This window comes from Schistosoma mansoni, chromosome W (assembly GCF_000237925.1).
Source record: "Schistosoma mansoni strain Puerto Rico chromosome W, complete genome".
NCBI lineage: Eukaryota > Metazoa > Platyhelminthes > Trematoda > Strigeidida > Schistosomatidae > Schistosoma > Schistosoma mansoni.
In genome coordinates, this window is record NC_031502.1 from 39,974,810 (window position 1) to 39,993,205 (window position 18,396).

The window sequence follows — 18,396 nt, forward strand, 5'->3', positions numbered from 1 at the left end:
GATGGAAGCTGGTTTGTCCTCTCCCACAGAAGGCTGTTGCTGATAGTATCTGGCCAGTGAATGTTAAGTATTTTGCGCAGACAACTATTTATAAATACTTGTACCTTCTTGACGATGGAGGAAGTAGTTCTCCACGTTTCAGCTCCGTACAGTAGGACTGTCTTGACGTTCGTATAGAAGATTCTCAAAAAATCCCATACATATATTCATGTATATTATTAAAGTAAAGCCTGATGACGACCTAATTGAAAACAACTTCGTTCACTTATATGTGTTGATTCGAATTTCTGAAATGGGAATCTTTGAATGATTGTTGATTATCGACTAAACTAGTCTACAATATTAAGGTTGATATCATTTATTTCTGAATTAAAGTATGGTTTCTTCCAAAATCTTTTAATAAACGATTTTTTCTTGAAAAAATGCTTCTAGAAAGAAAGTATTTATTAAAATCTGAAGTAGATACCTGTTTCTACCCAACACGGATTAGACTCCCCCGGTCACGGCTTTTCACTAGAACCTCAGGAAATAATCTTGAAGCTAGTCACTAGTGAGCACATGATGATTATGATTATGAATTCATGAGTCGATGTAGGCTTGACCACCATTGAAAACCTGGAAGTAATGGACGGCAGTTTCGTCCTAGCATAGGACTATTCAGCAGTGCCCATTCACGATCCTACACGAGGGACTCGGACCCAGGACTTCGGTCTCGCGCATCACCACTTAACCTCTAGATCACTGTTAAAGTAACTACATACATCCAATCAATTCATTCCATAAAAACAACAAATATTTTAAATGACACTTCCAGATTATTGGAGAATAAAAGTTGAATAGAAAAGAAGTGAATAGTTTAAAAATTAATCTTATTAAATTGTAATCAGAGTAGAGTAAATTTTAATAGTGATACACATTGTTTATTTACGTTACCAAGATAGTTAAGAATTAATCACCAATGTTTTGCAGATACAAAGGTTAAATTTATCCACCTAGTTACTATTGTTTTCAATCAATCTAAACAGGATGAGATTATTCTGTTTATTGATTATTTCAAATTTAATATTTTAAAAGAATCTACAACTCATAGGACTATACAGCAATAATAATTCGATTATATACAATTTAGTTAGTTCGAAGTAAATGTATTCTATTAAGTTTGCAGATAATAACCAAAATATTTCTGCGATTTGCTTGTTTTGATATGTATTTGGAAATTATAAATGAATTTGTCAGTATAGGTTTGTGGAGATTGTTGAGTTTAGATTGATATCATGAATGGATCAATGTTCGCGCGCGAAACCGAAGGTCTTGTGTTCGAGTCCTGAGTGCGGGATCATGGATACGCATTGTCAAGGAGTCCCATACTAGGACGAAACGGTCGTCCAGTACTTCAATGTTTTCTATGGTGGTCTAACATTGATCCATTCATAAGTGAATTTGTATAAAGAACTTTTGTAGGGAATGGATTATTTTGGTTTGTTAAATAATACTTTGTTATACTTTAAAATACAGTCATCTATGGTTATGTATTTAACTTAGATCATTCCATTCATATTAACTATATATTTCATGGTATTTACTAAAAAAATGCATATTATCTTGTATTTAAGCTGCAAGAATACATGAAAGTACAGTGAATTAATTGTTGGTTTTTTGTAAAATGTTTAAGTTTTAACAGTGATAATAAAATACTTGACTGATGTATGGTATGAATCAGTACATCATCCGTTTTAAAAAAAGGTAATGGTTGAATGTTAACCATCTAAGTGATCATACATTTACTTGGCTGTACTGTGAAAAAGTTGTCTCCATATTACTTTACCAATGTAATAAGTGACATATGAGGTTGGCACATTCGTGTAAATTGTCATTATTCGATCATTTTTCTTTGAAACAGTGATCGCCTGTAGTGGAAACACTACATAGTTAGTCTTAAGGTATTAGATAGAGATGATAATTTGACTAACGAGACTTTGAACTTTTATTGGTATGTTCATTATCTACGTTTAACCCCTACATTTCTTGATACCTTATCTCAGATAACATAGTAAACTGGAAGAAAGGATAAAAACACATAGTCAAATACATAGTTTTAAACCGTTCAGTCAATGACTTTTAGGTGAGTTTCAAACTTCCTAGTTGATGTCCGTAAAGTAATCATAATCTATGGTCTAAAAACTCACATAACTGTAATTAATTAAAAAGGTGTTTAAAATACACTTTAAAATAGTTTTCATATGGTTATGATCTAAACACAAGTGATACATAATGTAATGTTGGTTACTATGTTAGGCTCATATACCTTAATCTAGCTTCTGGACAGGTCAATTTATTCATTCTTCTTGAGTCACATTTTTACCTTGCTAATTATTTGCTTATCAACCTTGACTGTTTTTATATGAGGGTATGTGTGTGTGCACTTCTTATCCTATTCATCACATGTCTGTAACTTACTTTTATCTGACTATGAATATCGATTCACGCTTGATTAAATGGAGTTGGCTCACATACCTTCTCCACTGCACGTCATTTTGTTTCTCTCGTTTGTCTGGATCAACGGTTGTACAAAATATACGTATTCAAAATTTATTCTCGTATTAGACTTATTTAATTCCTTTGTTCACTAATGCGATTTAGGTCGATAATAATATGTGAGAATAGTCAGGATGTATAGTTTGACAGCAGTCATTCAATAAAAATCGTTCATACGATCGACCTGGGGTCAGATCTCGGACCATTAAAGTGGTGAGCCCGATGTGATGAGTGGGATAAGAAGTGCAAACACATGCGCTCATATAAAAACAGTTAAGGTTGATAAGCGAATAATTAACAAGGCCAAAACGTGACTCAAGAAGAAAGGATAAATTGGCTTATCCCGAAGCTAGAATAAGGTATTTGGGCTTAACATAGTAACGGACACTACAAAACACTAAACTTTAAATGTATGCTCACACTCACGCCTGTGCAATTAAAAAGTGGAATCAACCTTTAAATCTGTAGTTGTGCATATTTTTTCTTTTTTTTTTGAGGTGCATAATCGACACTAACTTACTTCCGTCAAAATAGATCTACCATGTGGATCATTTGAAAATGACGGTAATTTTTCTTCATTTGTATAAATCTGTAAGGATTTGTTAAATTGTTGTGTGTATAGTGTTTTTGTATACATGAATAAATCCATAGTTTTACTTTAAAACTGAAAATTGAAACATTGATAAAATTCATTGACTTTACCATTTTATGTTTATGGTTTTTCTATTGATCATGACTCTCATAAATAAAGGAAACCTACAACACAAGTCGAATCGGATACTGGGATCATTTACAATAAGTATCTATGTTATGCTAACGCATATATAATCTTCTTGGTATTGTTGTGAAGCTGAATAATTAAATAGGAAATAATATATGAATAATATATGCCTGTCTACTACTTATTTTGGTGTGGCTTCTTGACTTTGTTCCAGTGAAGAGACTAAATCATGGTTTCATGACATGAATTCCCTAAGAGCTGAAATGATAAGTGTTGGATGATGCGGATTTTCTTATCTGTAAGCAACAAATTAACTAAATGGATACCTACAATAAAGATTATTGACCTCAGAAAGTTTATCTAGTTTGCTAGGTATATACATAAACATAAATGTATTTAGGGTGAAATTTTATGCAACAATATTCGTCCTTACTTTACAGTTGAACAGCGAATTATTATCTTTTATCAGTGTAAACTTTTCATGTAAACCCTTAGCTTTATTTATATTTTTGTTACAGTTTCGAACCTCAATTACAAAAGCATTTAGACTTAACTTCACAATCATAATGATAAAGGATTTACCAATTTGTTTCTATAGTGGATAGATAGAATTATTGAATATTATAACCACTTGATCAAACATTTCTTATTTGTATAAACTTCAAAAAAGAAAAAAATTAAATTCAAACGAATCATTTTATATGCAGAAGAAAATATGAATCAAAGCTTACTGGTAAAACAAATGGAGGTCGTTTCAACTGACGTCTTACTTGTTCTTTTAAAAAATTTGCTTGAACACAATAATTTACCTGTCAAAAGTAATAATAATTATAATGGGGTTTCTTTAATGGTAAGAATTTTACCAAATCTTTCATTTCAAATATAAATATAAATATAAATAATGACGCCGACCAGCATTCTCAGAGTGGGTTGGAGAATGCTGGTCGACAACCTATGTACCATTGGGAGTAACAGGCGTAAGTAAGTAAATTGACTTTATTTGTTATCATAAATAAAGTCAAACTAATAGATAATCTTATTTAGCATGGTCATTTTGAAAAAGATATACTAATTTATTCCCTCATTTGAGCAGTTTTTTCTGTTTTTTTAATGATCAAGTATCTTGTATTCAGTTAGCTTTACAACAAATATATTATAAATAGTTGAAATCTCGAGCCAACTGAAGCTAGACCACCGTGGAAAACCTGGAAGCACTGGACGGCCGTTTCGTCCTATTGTGGGACTCCTCAGCAGTGCGCATCCACGCTCCCACCTCGCGAGATTCGAACCCAGGACCTATCAATCTCGCGCCAGAGCACTTAACCTCTAGACCACTCAGCCGGCATCCAACAGTGTTAGTGTCTAACTTCAACCAATCCATATATTATAAGTATGATCTTAGTAAATTGAAAATAAACTGGTACGGCAAAGAGAGAGCTATATGTATGATTTAACTATGTATTTCTTAATTACTCTCCAAGAATGTGACTTTTTCTCTTATTGATGAATTTGGTTGATAATTTTATTATAAAGATCTTACAGTGTAAGAAATATATATGCTGTTGTGAGTATAGGGTTGCGGAGACTGTTGAGTTCTTATTAAGTTGACCAGGTTTTATTAAGCTCGATTCTCACTTATGAGATTGTGGATGAGCACTGCTGAGGAGTCCCACATAGGACGAAACGACCATACAGCCCTTCCACATTTTCACTTGTGTTTTAACATTAATCAGTCCATAATTTCAATAAAATGCTGTCGTGTTGAGTCGAATATATATTTTAATGTGTGTAATAATTCGGACAGCATTCCTACAATTGAAGAACATATGGAACTCAAAACAACTCTCAACCAAATTCAAAATGAGCATCTTCTATACAAACGTCAAGACAGTCCTACTGTACGGAGCTGAAACGTGGAGAACTACTTCCTCCATCGTCAAGAAGGTACAAGTATTTATAAATAGTTGTCTACGCAAAATACTCAACATTCACTGGCCAGATACTATCAGCAACAGCCTTCTATGGGAGAGGACAAACCAGCTTCCAGCTGAAGAGAAATTAGGAAAAGAAGTTGGAAGTCGATAGGACATACATTAAGGAAATCACAAACTGCATCACAAGGCAATCCTTAACTTAGAATTTTGAAGAGAAGCGGAAAAGCGGAAGGCCGAAGAACACATTACACCAGGAAATGAAAACAGATATGAAAAGGATGAATGTCAACTGGGAAGAACTGGAAAGGATTGCTTGGGAGAGGGTTGAATGGAGAATACTGGTGTGCGGCCTATACTCCTCGTCGAGGGGTAACAGGCGTAAGTAAGTAAGTTAGTGTATTAATTCAAAAAATGATCTTATTATTATGAGTTTTTGACGTAAACAGATTGTTAACGCAGTAACCATGATGAAAGGATTATTGAATTAAATGTTACACTATTAAATAATGCATATACCTAGGCTGAATTAGTATTTCATAAATGTTGATCCTCACTTTAAACCATGTTAACTAACAAGAATTTATATGTACCCTGAAGATCGCAGGATATGAAAAATTCTAAATAAAATATATATGACAAATTAGTGTTTCTTTTTGTATGCAGCTAGTTTCAAAACGATTTTTGAATTGTATTTACAGGGTATTTTTTATCATCTCTAATAAGATATTCAGATAATTCACATATTCTTGTATACAAGTCCAAACGGAGGTCTGGTTGGAAATGTAATTAAATTGGCTTCCCAAACTATCATTGCGGAATTATCAGCAAAGATGGATGTTGGAGAACAGTGAAATCTAGGATGCACGTTTCGTCCCATTTGAACCTCGTCAGCTGGATGTATCAGCATCCCAGAGTTCATGTCCATCCCAAGACTCGAACCAAGTACCGTTCACTTTAGACCCCATTGCGTTATCCACTTAGCTAATGTGTCCATGTATCCACTTGCTTGTGCAATAAAGTCGAATTTAGTTCACTTTTATTAGTTGTTTGAAGCTTCTCGCTAATGTTCACAACTATAAATAACCAGTCTCTTTTGGCATATGTACATCCTTTGAGGATTTTTTCGATAGTCTCACAACCAATGAAGAATTAATGTATTTCACAGAAATATTTAAAATTAGTTAGATTTCAAAATACGACGACTAAGATGGAAACACTATAATCATTGTAAGAAAAAGTTGATCTACACAAAAATGAATAAACCTTTATTACAAAACAAAACCAACTCCAGTCAATATTTTCTGTCTCCAAATTTCAATAAAAAAATAATCTTTATTTGATTGACTATAGAAATATCATTTAGTCAAAAAGAAACCTTAAACAAATATCATAATCATGCAAAGTATAATTCATTCTCACTGGATATACAATTAGAACCATTTTACTAAGAGATAATCATCCTCATGGCAAATTTTGTGTCCACTGAAAACTCATTTTTATATGCCTTTTAAAAAAATATTGAAATGCTTTGTTTTTTAGAGTCTAAATTATTTTAATGTCGAAATTCAGGACTGAATTTCGATTGATTAGCAGTGGAATCTATAATACACTATTCCATTGTTAACCGCAACCAACATATTCCGAAAAGTCTTTCAAATGTTTGAAGGATTTTCGAAAAAAAAAAGAATGTTATGATAATAATGGCTTTATTGAATGCTATATGTTTAGTATGATATGGAATTCTTAATAGAATGGTTTAATTGTCTAAGTATCAGAAGTCTAACAGCTGGATTATATAAATTATTGAAAGATAGTGATAGCACAATTACTGAGGTCAATCGTTCATATCCTATATCATCAGTATTAGCTACTAACCACTTGTGGAAAAAATCATACTATTTCCATCGCTTAACTTTATACAGTTGAGATCATGAGTAGATTGAAACTAGACCAACATGGAAAACCTAGAAGCACTGGACGGCCGTTTCGTCCTATTGTGGGACTGCTCAGCCGTGCGCATCCATGATCTCGCCTCGCGATATTCGAACACAGGATCTGCCAGTCTCGCGCCAGAGCACTTAACCGATAGACCACTGAGTCGGCTTAACTTTATGTAAGGTTGGACAAAGTAGAAATCACACTTCTAACTCGTTTTGGTTTTTGTTCCATATTAATTCTAATTAAAATTCAGCATGATAATTAGTCACTGTAATATATTTTTTTGAGTGCCATATTTTGTGCAGTATAACATTGATTCATTGTAAACTTAATTCAAAATCATATTCTCTCTATTAATTTAGCATGGACTTCGTTTAGTATGTTATGGACAATAGGTTTTTGTAATAATTTTGTTTTATTCCCCCATATGTGATATTTGTTCAATTAATCATCAATCGTGGATGAAATCGATATATAAATGATGGTAATTCCGGGTATAGTAGTTATGTTTCTGCAATGCTTAATAAATCTTCTTCTGTAACCAGTTCCTATCTTCTCATTCGTGAACTGTTCAAGGTAACTAGTCTTTCACAATCTCAGTAACTTCCATTTTCCTGTATTCTGCGGTTTTCAGGGTTTGTGTCTTTCACAATGCTCAGAAAGATAGTGAAAATTTTACAATTAGACCAGTTTCTTTAGAGAGCACAACATCATTGAATAGAATCAGTATACCTTCAGTTAGTTTGTAAAGTAAGAATCTTAAATATTATGAGATGAAGTGAATTCTCCTCATCTGATCTGCTTAAAACCGTTCACACATCGACTGATTCTATGAATACGTTGATGTTTGGTAATTATAGTTTTCTGAGAAATATCCATAAATTCATTTATTTCACTAATATGAAAATAGTCATGGATACCGTCAATTTATCTAGGAACAGAATAAGCGGTTGAAATCATGCTATAAATAAGTACATGAAATAAAATGATAATTCCAATAAAAAGTAATAGTGACGTCATCTTAGCAATTCTAACAGTAATAGTGATTTAAAACACGCGAGATATGAAATATATTCACTTCCGTTTCACCATCATCACTACCATAATCATTAGTGTTATTTTTTAAACAAAAACACTAAAAAGAAATTATTTATCAAAGGCATTAATTTCCTTACTTGGCATATATCTTCCATAGCAGCTAAATGTGCTGTATATCCAACTGGACATTTTTTCGGCCATAATGCAGCAAATAGTTGTGAAAAATCATTCTGTACAAATTGATCATTGAAAGGAGTTAAATTATCGTTACGTAGCATTGACCGCATTGTTCCATGCTCTTGTTGTTGTTGTTGTTGTTGTTGTGGTAGTGGTGGTGGTGGTGGTGGCGGTGATGATGATGATGATGGTGGTGGTGGGAGAGTGAATGACATTCGTTCTTGTTGTATTTTAAACCATTCTGGTATCCGAGTATGTTGCTCATTACTATCTATTTTATCAGTTTGATTGATATTAATTAAAGCAGTTAAAGGATTACCAGAATAACAACTATAAAAACCACCGAAAGGTAACGAATATTTACCGCCTAATTCACGATCAGTTGATAAACAGATACGCATACGTCGACCAAGTGTTATTGGCCAGTAATATTGGGGACAATTATATTGTTTAGTTAAACTGTTCACCTCTTTATCTGTATAAAGACCACCAAATAAATAACCACTATCACTATTGTCTAATATATTAGATGATGATGATGATAACGATGGATCACGTGAACACCAGTAAGATTCAGTAATAGCACACTGAGTTGTACATTCGGGATTTTTAAACCAAGATTTTTCATCGCATACACTATAACATTTTCTAACTTGTTGTGGTAACAGTTGTATTGATACATAACCTTGTGAACAAAATAAATCACCAGTAAGTGGATTAGGTATAGTTTCACCAAGACATAAATCATCTGGACCAGTACACTTTTGATAAACTCCTCCAAGGTATAACGTTGTATTTGTAATTTGTTTACTTTGTAAATCACATTCCGGTGAAGCCACATTAGCTTCATTATCATAAAAAACTGATAAAGGATTCATGCAGCCTGAAAAAATGAATTAATTTTAAGCATTATCAATTACAGTTTGACTACATAAAGATTACTACTTTTTAGCTAACTCAATTACTATTTGATGAATCTCATCGACAAAACTTGTCATACACCCAACACTAGGACCTCAGAAGTTTGATACTAGTAAGCACACGATTATTCATAGCTTGAGATTACAAATATGAATCATTGGATACTGATTAAATGGATCAAAAACTATGCACTAGTAATGAGGCCTGATTCGATATCTGATAGAGTCATGTGTATACACTCTTGAGAGATCATATGAACGGATATAGCAAATGATAGGCACATCCGCTTTACTAAAATAGTAGGTACACATTTAAATGTTAATGACACGAAAAATGAATGCATAGTCGGGCAGTAGTGTCAGTGAATTATATGGTCAAATACTATGTAACATGATATTGAGTCATCTAACTCAGTGATCACCTTGCAAAATCGATCTAGAATATTCGAATAGTTTGAGAGACTAAAAACATATGTGATTATTGTTGAGTGAATACATATTATCAAATGTTTTATTGAAGCGTTGTATGACTAGGGTTATCCTAGACGGTAATTTCCACTTTATGTCCAGGTTGACCTCTGAATGAAGCGCTTAGGGAGTGACGTGAAGTTGAAATGCAATTTGAAATAACTTTCGGTCATTAGAAGTTTTCCCATTTGACTGTAGTCACGGATCTAGGTTTTTTATCCCTTACCATTTGACCACTAATGACAAGTAAACGTAACTAGTAGTAATAGCCTTCATTTAGGAAATGAATATATTTACAATTGATTGATCACTGGGTAGTGATTAATGTCATGGATGTGAAGTTGTTATTAGTGCTGATCGTACTCTGTTAATCAAGCTGCAATGTAGCTAATAGCCTTAGTGACTAGGCAGCGCACGCACTACGCTGAGATGCAAGATGGTGGTTGGAGGTTGTCGATAGGAAACCTTGGACTTGGGTTTCATGATATTCAACACTCGATGATAGGGTGAACCTTTCACCTTGAGGGAACTGATGAACAACTTGACATATATAAAACTCATCACTTTCCGGTGATCAGTCAATTGTAAATGCATCTCGTTCCTTCAGGAGGTCAGTTACGGTGTGGATCACTCAATGGTAAAGTCTCTGGCTGTGAAGTTGAGTGATACGAGATTGAGTGATCAGTCCCTTCAAAATGATAGGTACACCTTACTGACGAGTGCCAAATAACAAGAAACCTAGATCCAAGGTGTCCTGTCGACCACCTACAACCTTACGACAAATAGGTTGTCTTTTTGGAAATATACTCATACAAACACATACACCACTCAAAGAAGCACAAAGTATAGATTGAATTTCAGATAAAATATTGTCTCGAAGGTTTGAAAGTAATTAATAATCAGAAGAGGTTGTCTGAAGCCTCATTGAAATCATCCATTGTCTTCACCAGAAATAATATCTTGCTGATACTGTCTTTATTATACTGATTAATAATGAGATTTTTCGAAATGTTAGGTAAATCACGCTAATGAATACCAGCAAGTAGAAAACTTTAATCTATCATCGTTCGCTATAGTATATTGCAAAATCAGGTCACTTATAATGATGAGCTAGTTGAGAAATCGATTGGTAGCATTATCCAGTCACCCGATGATAAATTTATTAGTGTCTGTTTGCTTATGACTTTACACTTTCAGAAATGCATATTTATATTACAGTTTTATATAGTTCTTGAGATAAAATAGCCAAATTATTTTGATAACATCGTTAAATAAATCACATGACCACACACTCAAAAAATATATGTGGTCATTATTATCATAAAGAATCAATATAAACTTTTATGAAGTAAGCTAATCCTTTGTTCGCCAGCTACAAACCAACTTTTTATTGCGCCGGAACATTTTTTTATTGTCAACCTCTTCCTATATTCATATATGGTTACTTAAGTATGTTGGGATAATTGTCAATGAGTAAAAAAGCTACAATAAATTCAATAAGTATTATCAAAACAAAAAGGGTTGTATTTAGATTGATATCATGAGTGGATCAATGTTAGACCACCATTGAGAACCTCAGAGCACTGAACTCCTGTTTCACCCTAGTATGGAGCTCCTTAATGGTGTGCACCCGCAAACCCCACATAAGACCTTCAGTCTCGCGGGCGGACATTTAACCTCTAGACCATTGAGCCAGCATCCAACGGTGTTAATATCAATGAAGGGTTCGAACCCCACATGCGGGATTGTAGATGTGTGCTGCTAGGGAACCCCATACTAAGATGAGACAGTAGTCCTGTTCTTCCAGATTTTCAATGGTGGTTTAACATTGATCCATTCATGATATCAATCTGAACTCAACAATCTCCACAATCCTTTACTGAAAAGGGATTGTGTAAACTATTTGTAAAAGATTAGGGCGATAAATTATTTTTGTGAGAAAGTCAAGATTCGTAATAGGTGCAAATGTTCAGTATTGTGTACATGAACTAACAAAACCAAGGTAAATATGTTGATCACAAGTAATGAGGTGTGGGAGGGAGACTATGGTGCAAACTGAAAATGTATCATGGGATTTGCAGCTATCTTAATTAGCAAATGAGTTAAGTACATTTAAACAATGAATGTAATTCATAAAATTTACCAACTACTGTATTGGCTTTATAATATCTTTCAACAGCTGATTTAATTGTTGCAACCAATCGAACTATCATATGACTAGATAACTCAGGTAATGATCTATCTGTAATTAATTCATAAATTGGTTGTCCACTTCTGTCAATAGCCACTAGTTGATTGTCTAGACCAGATTCCCAAAGTGATAAATTCACATTAGACATGTAAATAATAGGACCACCATAGGTCAGAATTTGACTGTATGTTATTTTACTTTCGTAATTTTGAATCTGTTAGGAAAAAAAGATGAAAAATGAAATAAAACAAGGAAACAGTTAGATTTAAAAATCACTAAACTTCAGGACATTTTCATTATTATTAGAAGCGTAATGTGAAGATTATTGAATTTTTTAAGATCATCTACATGATCAATTGAGTTGAAATAATTATTGAGAATCAGAGAAGATTGAACCACTATTTTATCTTAATTTATGATTCCTTAAAATTTTTCACTCATGAACTTTTAAAGAGTTGAATTCAAGATATTCGTGCTTTACTGAGTTAGAATCCAGTCAAGATATTAATAACTGAATCATAACTCAATGGTTTAAAGTTATTTAGAATAGATAGATTGTGTAATCAATAAAATCCAAGAATCGTATTTTGTTTTATTTGGAGCTCATCAGTTAGGTATACTTGCATCCCAGTGTTCTTATTCACTCAGTACCTTTTGTTTCAAAAGCCAAGATTTATTCTGTGACATACTGAGTCTAGATAACGACTAACTTATGCAGTGTTTATGATTTTTTTATCATAATAATTAAGGTGAGAATCAACCTGCTGTTGATAATAGGGACTAAATTTTGATCTATATTTAGTTTAAATGTAGTACACTAGCTTTGAAATCTAAAGCTCCTCAACTCAATCTATAGCTGGGTCATAAGTGAAAACTACTGAAAAGTCTCAAATAATGGCGTAACAACTGTCTCAAAACTTCTTAACTTCAATGATTCTTCCTTAGTTACCATAAAAATCCATGATATACATTATCTTCAAGTATTCTATCTATTACACTAACATAAAAGACAAATATCTTTATTAAAAAATCAATTTCTTTTTTATTGATTAATACATTAAGAATTACAAAAAAAGGTATGTGTACCTATTTATCTGAATAACAAACAGAGTAAGATTGTACAACTAAAAAAAATCGAAGAAAAACAGACAAAGAAATCAATAAAGAAAGAAAACAAACAACAGATCATGTATAATTGTATAAATATTATTGACTTATGAGTTAATAATTTTCATTGAATTATATAATATGTAACTATTTAACATTAATCCAAAATAATAAAGTAAAGATCTATGTTAGAAATAATATGTTATCAGAAGGGGTTTTGTGGAGATTTTGTATTTTCATAGTTACAAGCGTGAGTCAATTGAAGCTAGACCACTAGAGGAGTCCCACAATAGAACGAAACAACCGTTCAGTGCTTCCAGGTTTTCCTTGGTGGTCTAGCTTCAATCGACTCACGCTTGCAACTATGAAAATAATATGTTATGTTTCAAGAAATAAATGTATCTTAGTGAAAAACTTTTTTGTTACTATGATCATATGTGTATTATACTAAGTTCATTAGTAAGAAAAAGTCAACAGAATTAATAACTCTTTTTTTTAAAAAAAAATCTAATCTGAAACAAACTAATTAAATTATTTAAATTCACTTAGTATTGTTTGTTTGAATCTTCCCTTTGATGCTTACAGTGCTTATGAAATAAGGCTGTATCGAGGCAATACGCACAGTATGCACATATGACAATTAGAGACTGACCAATTGCAGTCCTAAACATCAATGGGAAGATTCAAACAAACAATACTAAGTGAATTTAAACTTCACCCCATCACACAAGCAAGTGGCTATCAGGACTCAGTAGCTGAGTGGATAACGTGATGGCGCTTGAGGTGAACGGTACTGGGTTCGAGTCCCAGAGTGAACTTCAACTCTGAGATGCAGGTACATCCAGCTGACGAGTCCCAAATAGGACGAAACGCACGTCCTGGATTCCACTGCTAGCCACTATCCATCTTTGCTTACAAACTCACTATTTGTTCAATATTAAAAACTACTTTTAATTAAACTAATAAACCTTGGTGAGTAGAATAATTCTGTTTACTGATTATCTATTGTTCAATTTTGAATACATGCTTAATAATGCAATACTTAGACAACTTTGTTCAGTTTCTTTCTTTTAAACTTGTTAATTATTGAAAAAAATATTCACTTTTCTTTATCTACTTATATGCAGTCTATCATGAATATCCACAAGTATACTGTAATTTTTGCCCCGGTAGGTCCCGGGTGCGAATCTCGTGAGGCGGGAGCGTGGATGCGCACTGTTGAGGAGTCCCACAATAGGATAAAACAGCCATCCAGTGCTTCCAGGTTTTCCATAGTGGTCTAACTTCAAATGACTCATGATCTCAACTATATAAAACTAATAAAAGAAGTCAATATTTTTACGTGTCCAGAATTGAAGATTGAAACATTGTTAAGAAGAAAATATGCAGTTTGTTGGGTTAATAATTAGACAATTATCCAGTTATTTTAATAGTCGAAATCATAAGTCGATCTAAGCTAGACCATCAATGAAAAATGGACATCAAACGCTTCCAAGTTTTCAATGATGGCCGAGCTTTGATCGACTCAGGAATTCAACTTGTATGGACATGCAGACCAATAAAATTATGATTTTAATCATATACTACTTAAAGCTTTTCAAGTAAACTTGGCACTTTTACTAAAATAATCAATCATCTTGCTTTTGATTTTCCATTGAATTTGTTAACTTGAGTGAAGCTATGAATATTCAACACTTTATCTTAAAATAAAAATTAAGACCAAAGAACTTAAAGCTCACATATTTCAGTCGGGACTTTGTGTAAATTTGTTAAAGAAAGACTGTCGACCTTATAAATCAGCCTGCTAGAGAATCATAAATGTTAAATTGTTTAGTCATCAGATATATATTTACATTTTTCCCCTCAGATTCCCAAACTCAGTACTCGTCACTTCAGACAATGGTGTGTCGTTTAGATAGCTATTGAGCATTAATAACTATTCTTTTTTTATTGCTATTAGCATTTGAAAATTCTTCTTTTGCGTTGGAACGCTAGAATTCACTGAGGTGAATTCAGTCCGAAAGACTCACTCCAAGTATTCTGTAAAATTTATTTACTCACTACTTTTGCATATTGTTGCTCACCTTCACGTAAATAATTCCGTCTACCCTTACAACTTTTATCTTGATCTGTATGTCCAATCGACACTGTATTCACATTGGACATTTATTATACTTGTAATAAGACTTATGACAGGTTGTTTTATTCTATGACAAGTGATCTAGACAGTGAAAGTATTTAGCCAGTTTTATCCGTTATGAAGTAAATGTTGGAAAATCCCGGTATTTTTCTATCGTTTACTTTTCCTTAGTTTTTCCGCTAAATTAATAATCGGTGTTTGTTAATTCATGTAGATTATCTTGAATGGAAATCATTCACTTATAAAGTCCTATGATTAATCAATCCATATGGGTACTAGTAGGAACGACGGAATTGATTGTGTACAATATTATCTCAGATAAAGAAAACGTTCATATAATTTATATTAGTGTCCTGTAATTTTACTGATAAGTTGAAAATCAATTTATTCTAAGGTTTCAACTGGAGGAAAACAACACACTCAAACATATCCATTTTAATATTCGTTGTAAAATGTCTTAAAATATGTAAAGAGATTTATTGACAGAATCAAATATCAGGATGGGGGTTTGTGGAGGTTATAGCATTTTCATAGTTGAAATCACCAGTCGACCAATGTTAGACCACCATTGAAAACCTGGGGGAACTGGATGGATCGTGGATGTTCACTACTGAAGAGTCTCATACTAGGACGAAACAGCCATCCAGTTTCTCTAGGTTTTCAATGGTGGCTTAGCATAGACTGACTAGTGATTTTAACTGTGAGAATCAAAAATGCCTAGTAGTTTCAGGAGTGAGATAATAAGACTTTACCATTGTTTTCATCATTATTGTTATTAATATACATCCACTGAGGGTATGAATAATCCTTGGTGTAGATTTAATTTTTATCAAAATCAAGATAAATATTTGATCAACATAAACTGAAATTTAAGTGGTAAACGTTATTAACTGAAATCTCTCTATAGAAATACTATTAGTATAGGTATACACAATGCATAGAAAAATGGTAGGAATTGATAATTTTGGAATAATCCAGCAGTTCATTAACCTTATATTGGGGTGTATGCTACTTATGTCTACAGACATACGACACAAAATGCATGAAATTGTATTTTCCGAAAACTCTCTTTTGTGACTGATGACAGTGTTGTTCCGTTTTTTTTGTAATTATAATCCTATGTGCTACCCCTCTGTATTCTTCATCTTCTAGTACTCATTTACTGCTAATTGTACAGTGTTGATTCACATTCTTTCTAAACTCTAGTGAATGACCTTAGCATGTAAGCAAAGATAGATGGTAGCCAGCAGTGAAATCCAGGTCGCGCGTTTTGTCCTACGTAGGACACGTCACCTTGATGTCCCAGCATCCTAGAGTTTATGTCTATTCTAAGACTCGAATCCGGTTCAGTTTTCTTCAAACACCATAGCGTTATCCACTTAGTTAAATTCCAGGTATCCATTAGTTTGCGAAATAAAAGAACGAATTTGACCCTGGCATGTGTTGTAATTAAAAATAAATAAAGTTCCGACGAAAAATTAAACTGAATACAACAAATAAATAATTGTATGTTCTAATTCCAACAATCTGAAATCTTTAAAAAAACAACATGGACGCTACAATGAAGGCTGTAAAATATTTCATCATTAAAATCTAGAAAAACGAAACGAAACTTACTAAAGAATCATTAACGTTTGCAGATCCACCAAGTTTAACGTTAAAGAGATTAGCAAAACTTATTGTAGCTGATGCACCTAAATGCCATCGATCTTCTTTCTTAGTATTTAATGAATTTGTATCCAATGTGTCAATTTTTGCCAAAACACCTCCAGCATAAACTGAGTTTATACAATGTGTACCAAAATCGCTTATAAAACATAAGTACATAAATAAATACATATATGTTGTAATTTATTAAATAGTTAGGAAGAAAAATTGCAATGTATAAAAGAATATATAACCATAAAATAAATCGGAAATAAGTGTAGTTTGTTGGATTTTATGTACGGATAAATGTGCATATAAGTGATTCCTCAAGTGTAGATTGTAGTTAACTATCATCAAGGGACTGATCTGAGAATACAAATATAAACTACTGAAATTCCAGCTTCGTAATCGTATATGCATCATGTTGATGGGAGACTTTTAAGCCTTAATATCGATTACTTGTAGGACAATAAATGTATGCTACTATGGAATTTTAAACCAGAATAAAACAAGTGTCTCTTAATATCTGATTGAAACTGTCTTCTAATTCAGATCAGTTCCTAAGAAAATGATAAGTTGAATGATTTTTTTACCCACTTCATCTATTGCAAGATGATTTGTCTCAAGTCCACTGCTAGATGAGAGGTCCAAACCAAACATAATATTAAAGTATATAAATAATTCACCTAACAGTCCAAGTCATTCTTAGAAAGCTGGAATAGTAATATATCTAATATAAGCTTTGCTCAGATTATTTGGCTATAAAAATCAATAATAGTTCGATTAAAAGAAAAAAATCCCATTCATGTCTACACAGAACTGCGTCTACAAATTAGGTTGTGTCGATTGTGATACCTTCTATATTGGAGAGTCATCTCGCGAAATCTTGACTCGTGCCAAAGAACATATTAGGTACACAAAGAAACCTCTTAATAATCCTGTAGAACTGGATAGACTTCAAATTAAATCGGCAATAGCAGTTCACGCCATTTTCAACAATCATCAAATTGATTTTTAAAATATCAAAATACTATAAAAAGGTTTTTCCAATTATAAAGAAAGGAGAGTAGCTGAAACGTTCTATATAATTCTCAATCCTACCGCTCTTAATTGAAAGGAAGGCCTAACCATACATCCTACTTGGACTATCTATCCTAGTCACCTAGTCTGATATTATTTACAATTCACACCATTACATTACAAATTAAATTCTATCCTTTGTCATTATAAAGGTCACACATTTTACATCATTAACAGTGCACACATACACACACAAATATACATACATTTCGCTTATGAATCACTTTGACCGAAATGAAATGACATGACATTGATTTATTCAGACCTGTTTTTTGATTAATCGCACCTAATATTCGTGTTGTTCCGTTGTACTATTTAAACTTGGATTAATGTTAATTTGTTTATTTATTCTCTGAAGAAGTGGCTTACACTGAGTCACGAAACGTCAGATAATCTAATTTTTTCTACTCATTGGGATATTACAAATATATTATTTATTTATAACAATCTACCCAATGCTCAATTTATTCAAAATTATCAAATCAAAACTTGATAATGAT

The 18,396-nt window shown here is 32.7% G+C and overlaps 1 protein-coding gene across 1 annotated transcript in view; it reads right to left on the reverse strand.

Moving 5' to 3' along the window:
- Smp_135290 (hypothetical protein) overlaps positions 1–18,396 on the reverse strand; it is a gene marked incomplete at its 3' end in the record, with an annotated part of 51,368 nt that overhangs the window by 3,275 nt on the left and 29,697 nt on the right. The window contains exons 10-14 of the mRNA XM_018789680.1: positions 16,787–16,976; positions 11,875–12,136; positions 8,304–9,226; positions 3,988–4,065; positions 3,056–3,124 (exon numbers count right to left, since the gene is read on the reverse strand). Coding sequence (XP_018655098.1) covers positions 3,056–3,124; positions 3,988–4,065; positions 8,304–9,226; positions 11,875–12,136; positions 16,787–16,976 — 1,522 coding nt within the window. The remainder of the gene's footprint in view (positions 1–3,055; positions 3,125–3,987; positions 4,066–8,303; positions 9,227–11,874; positions 12,137–16,786; positions 16,977–18,396) is intronic.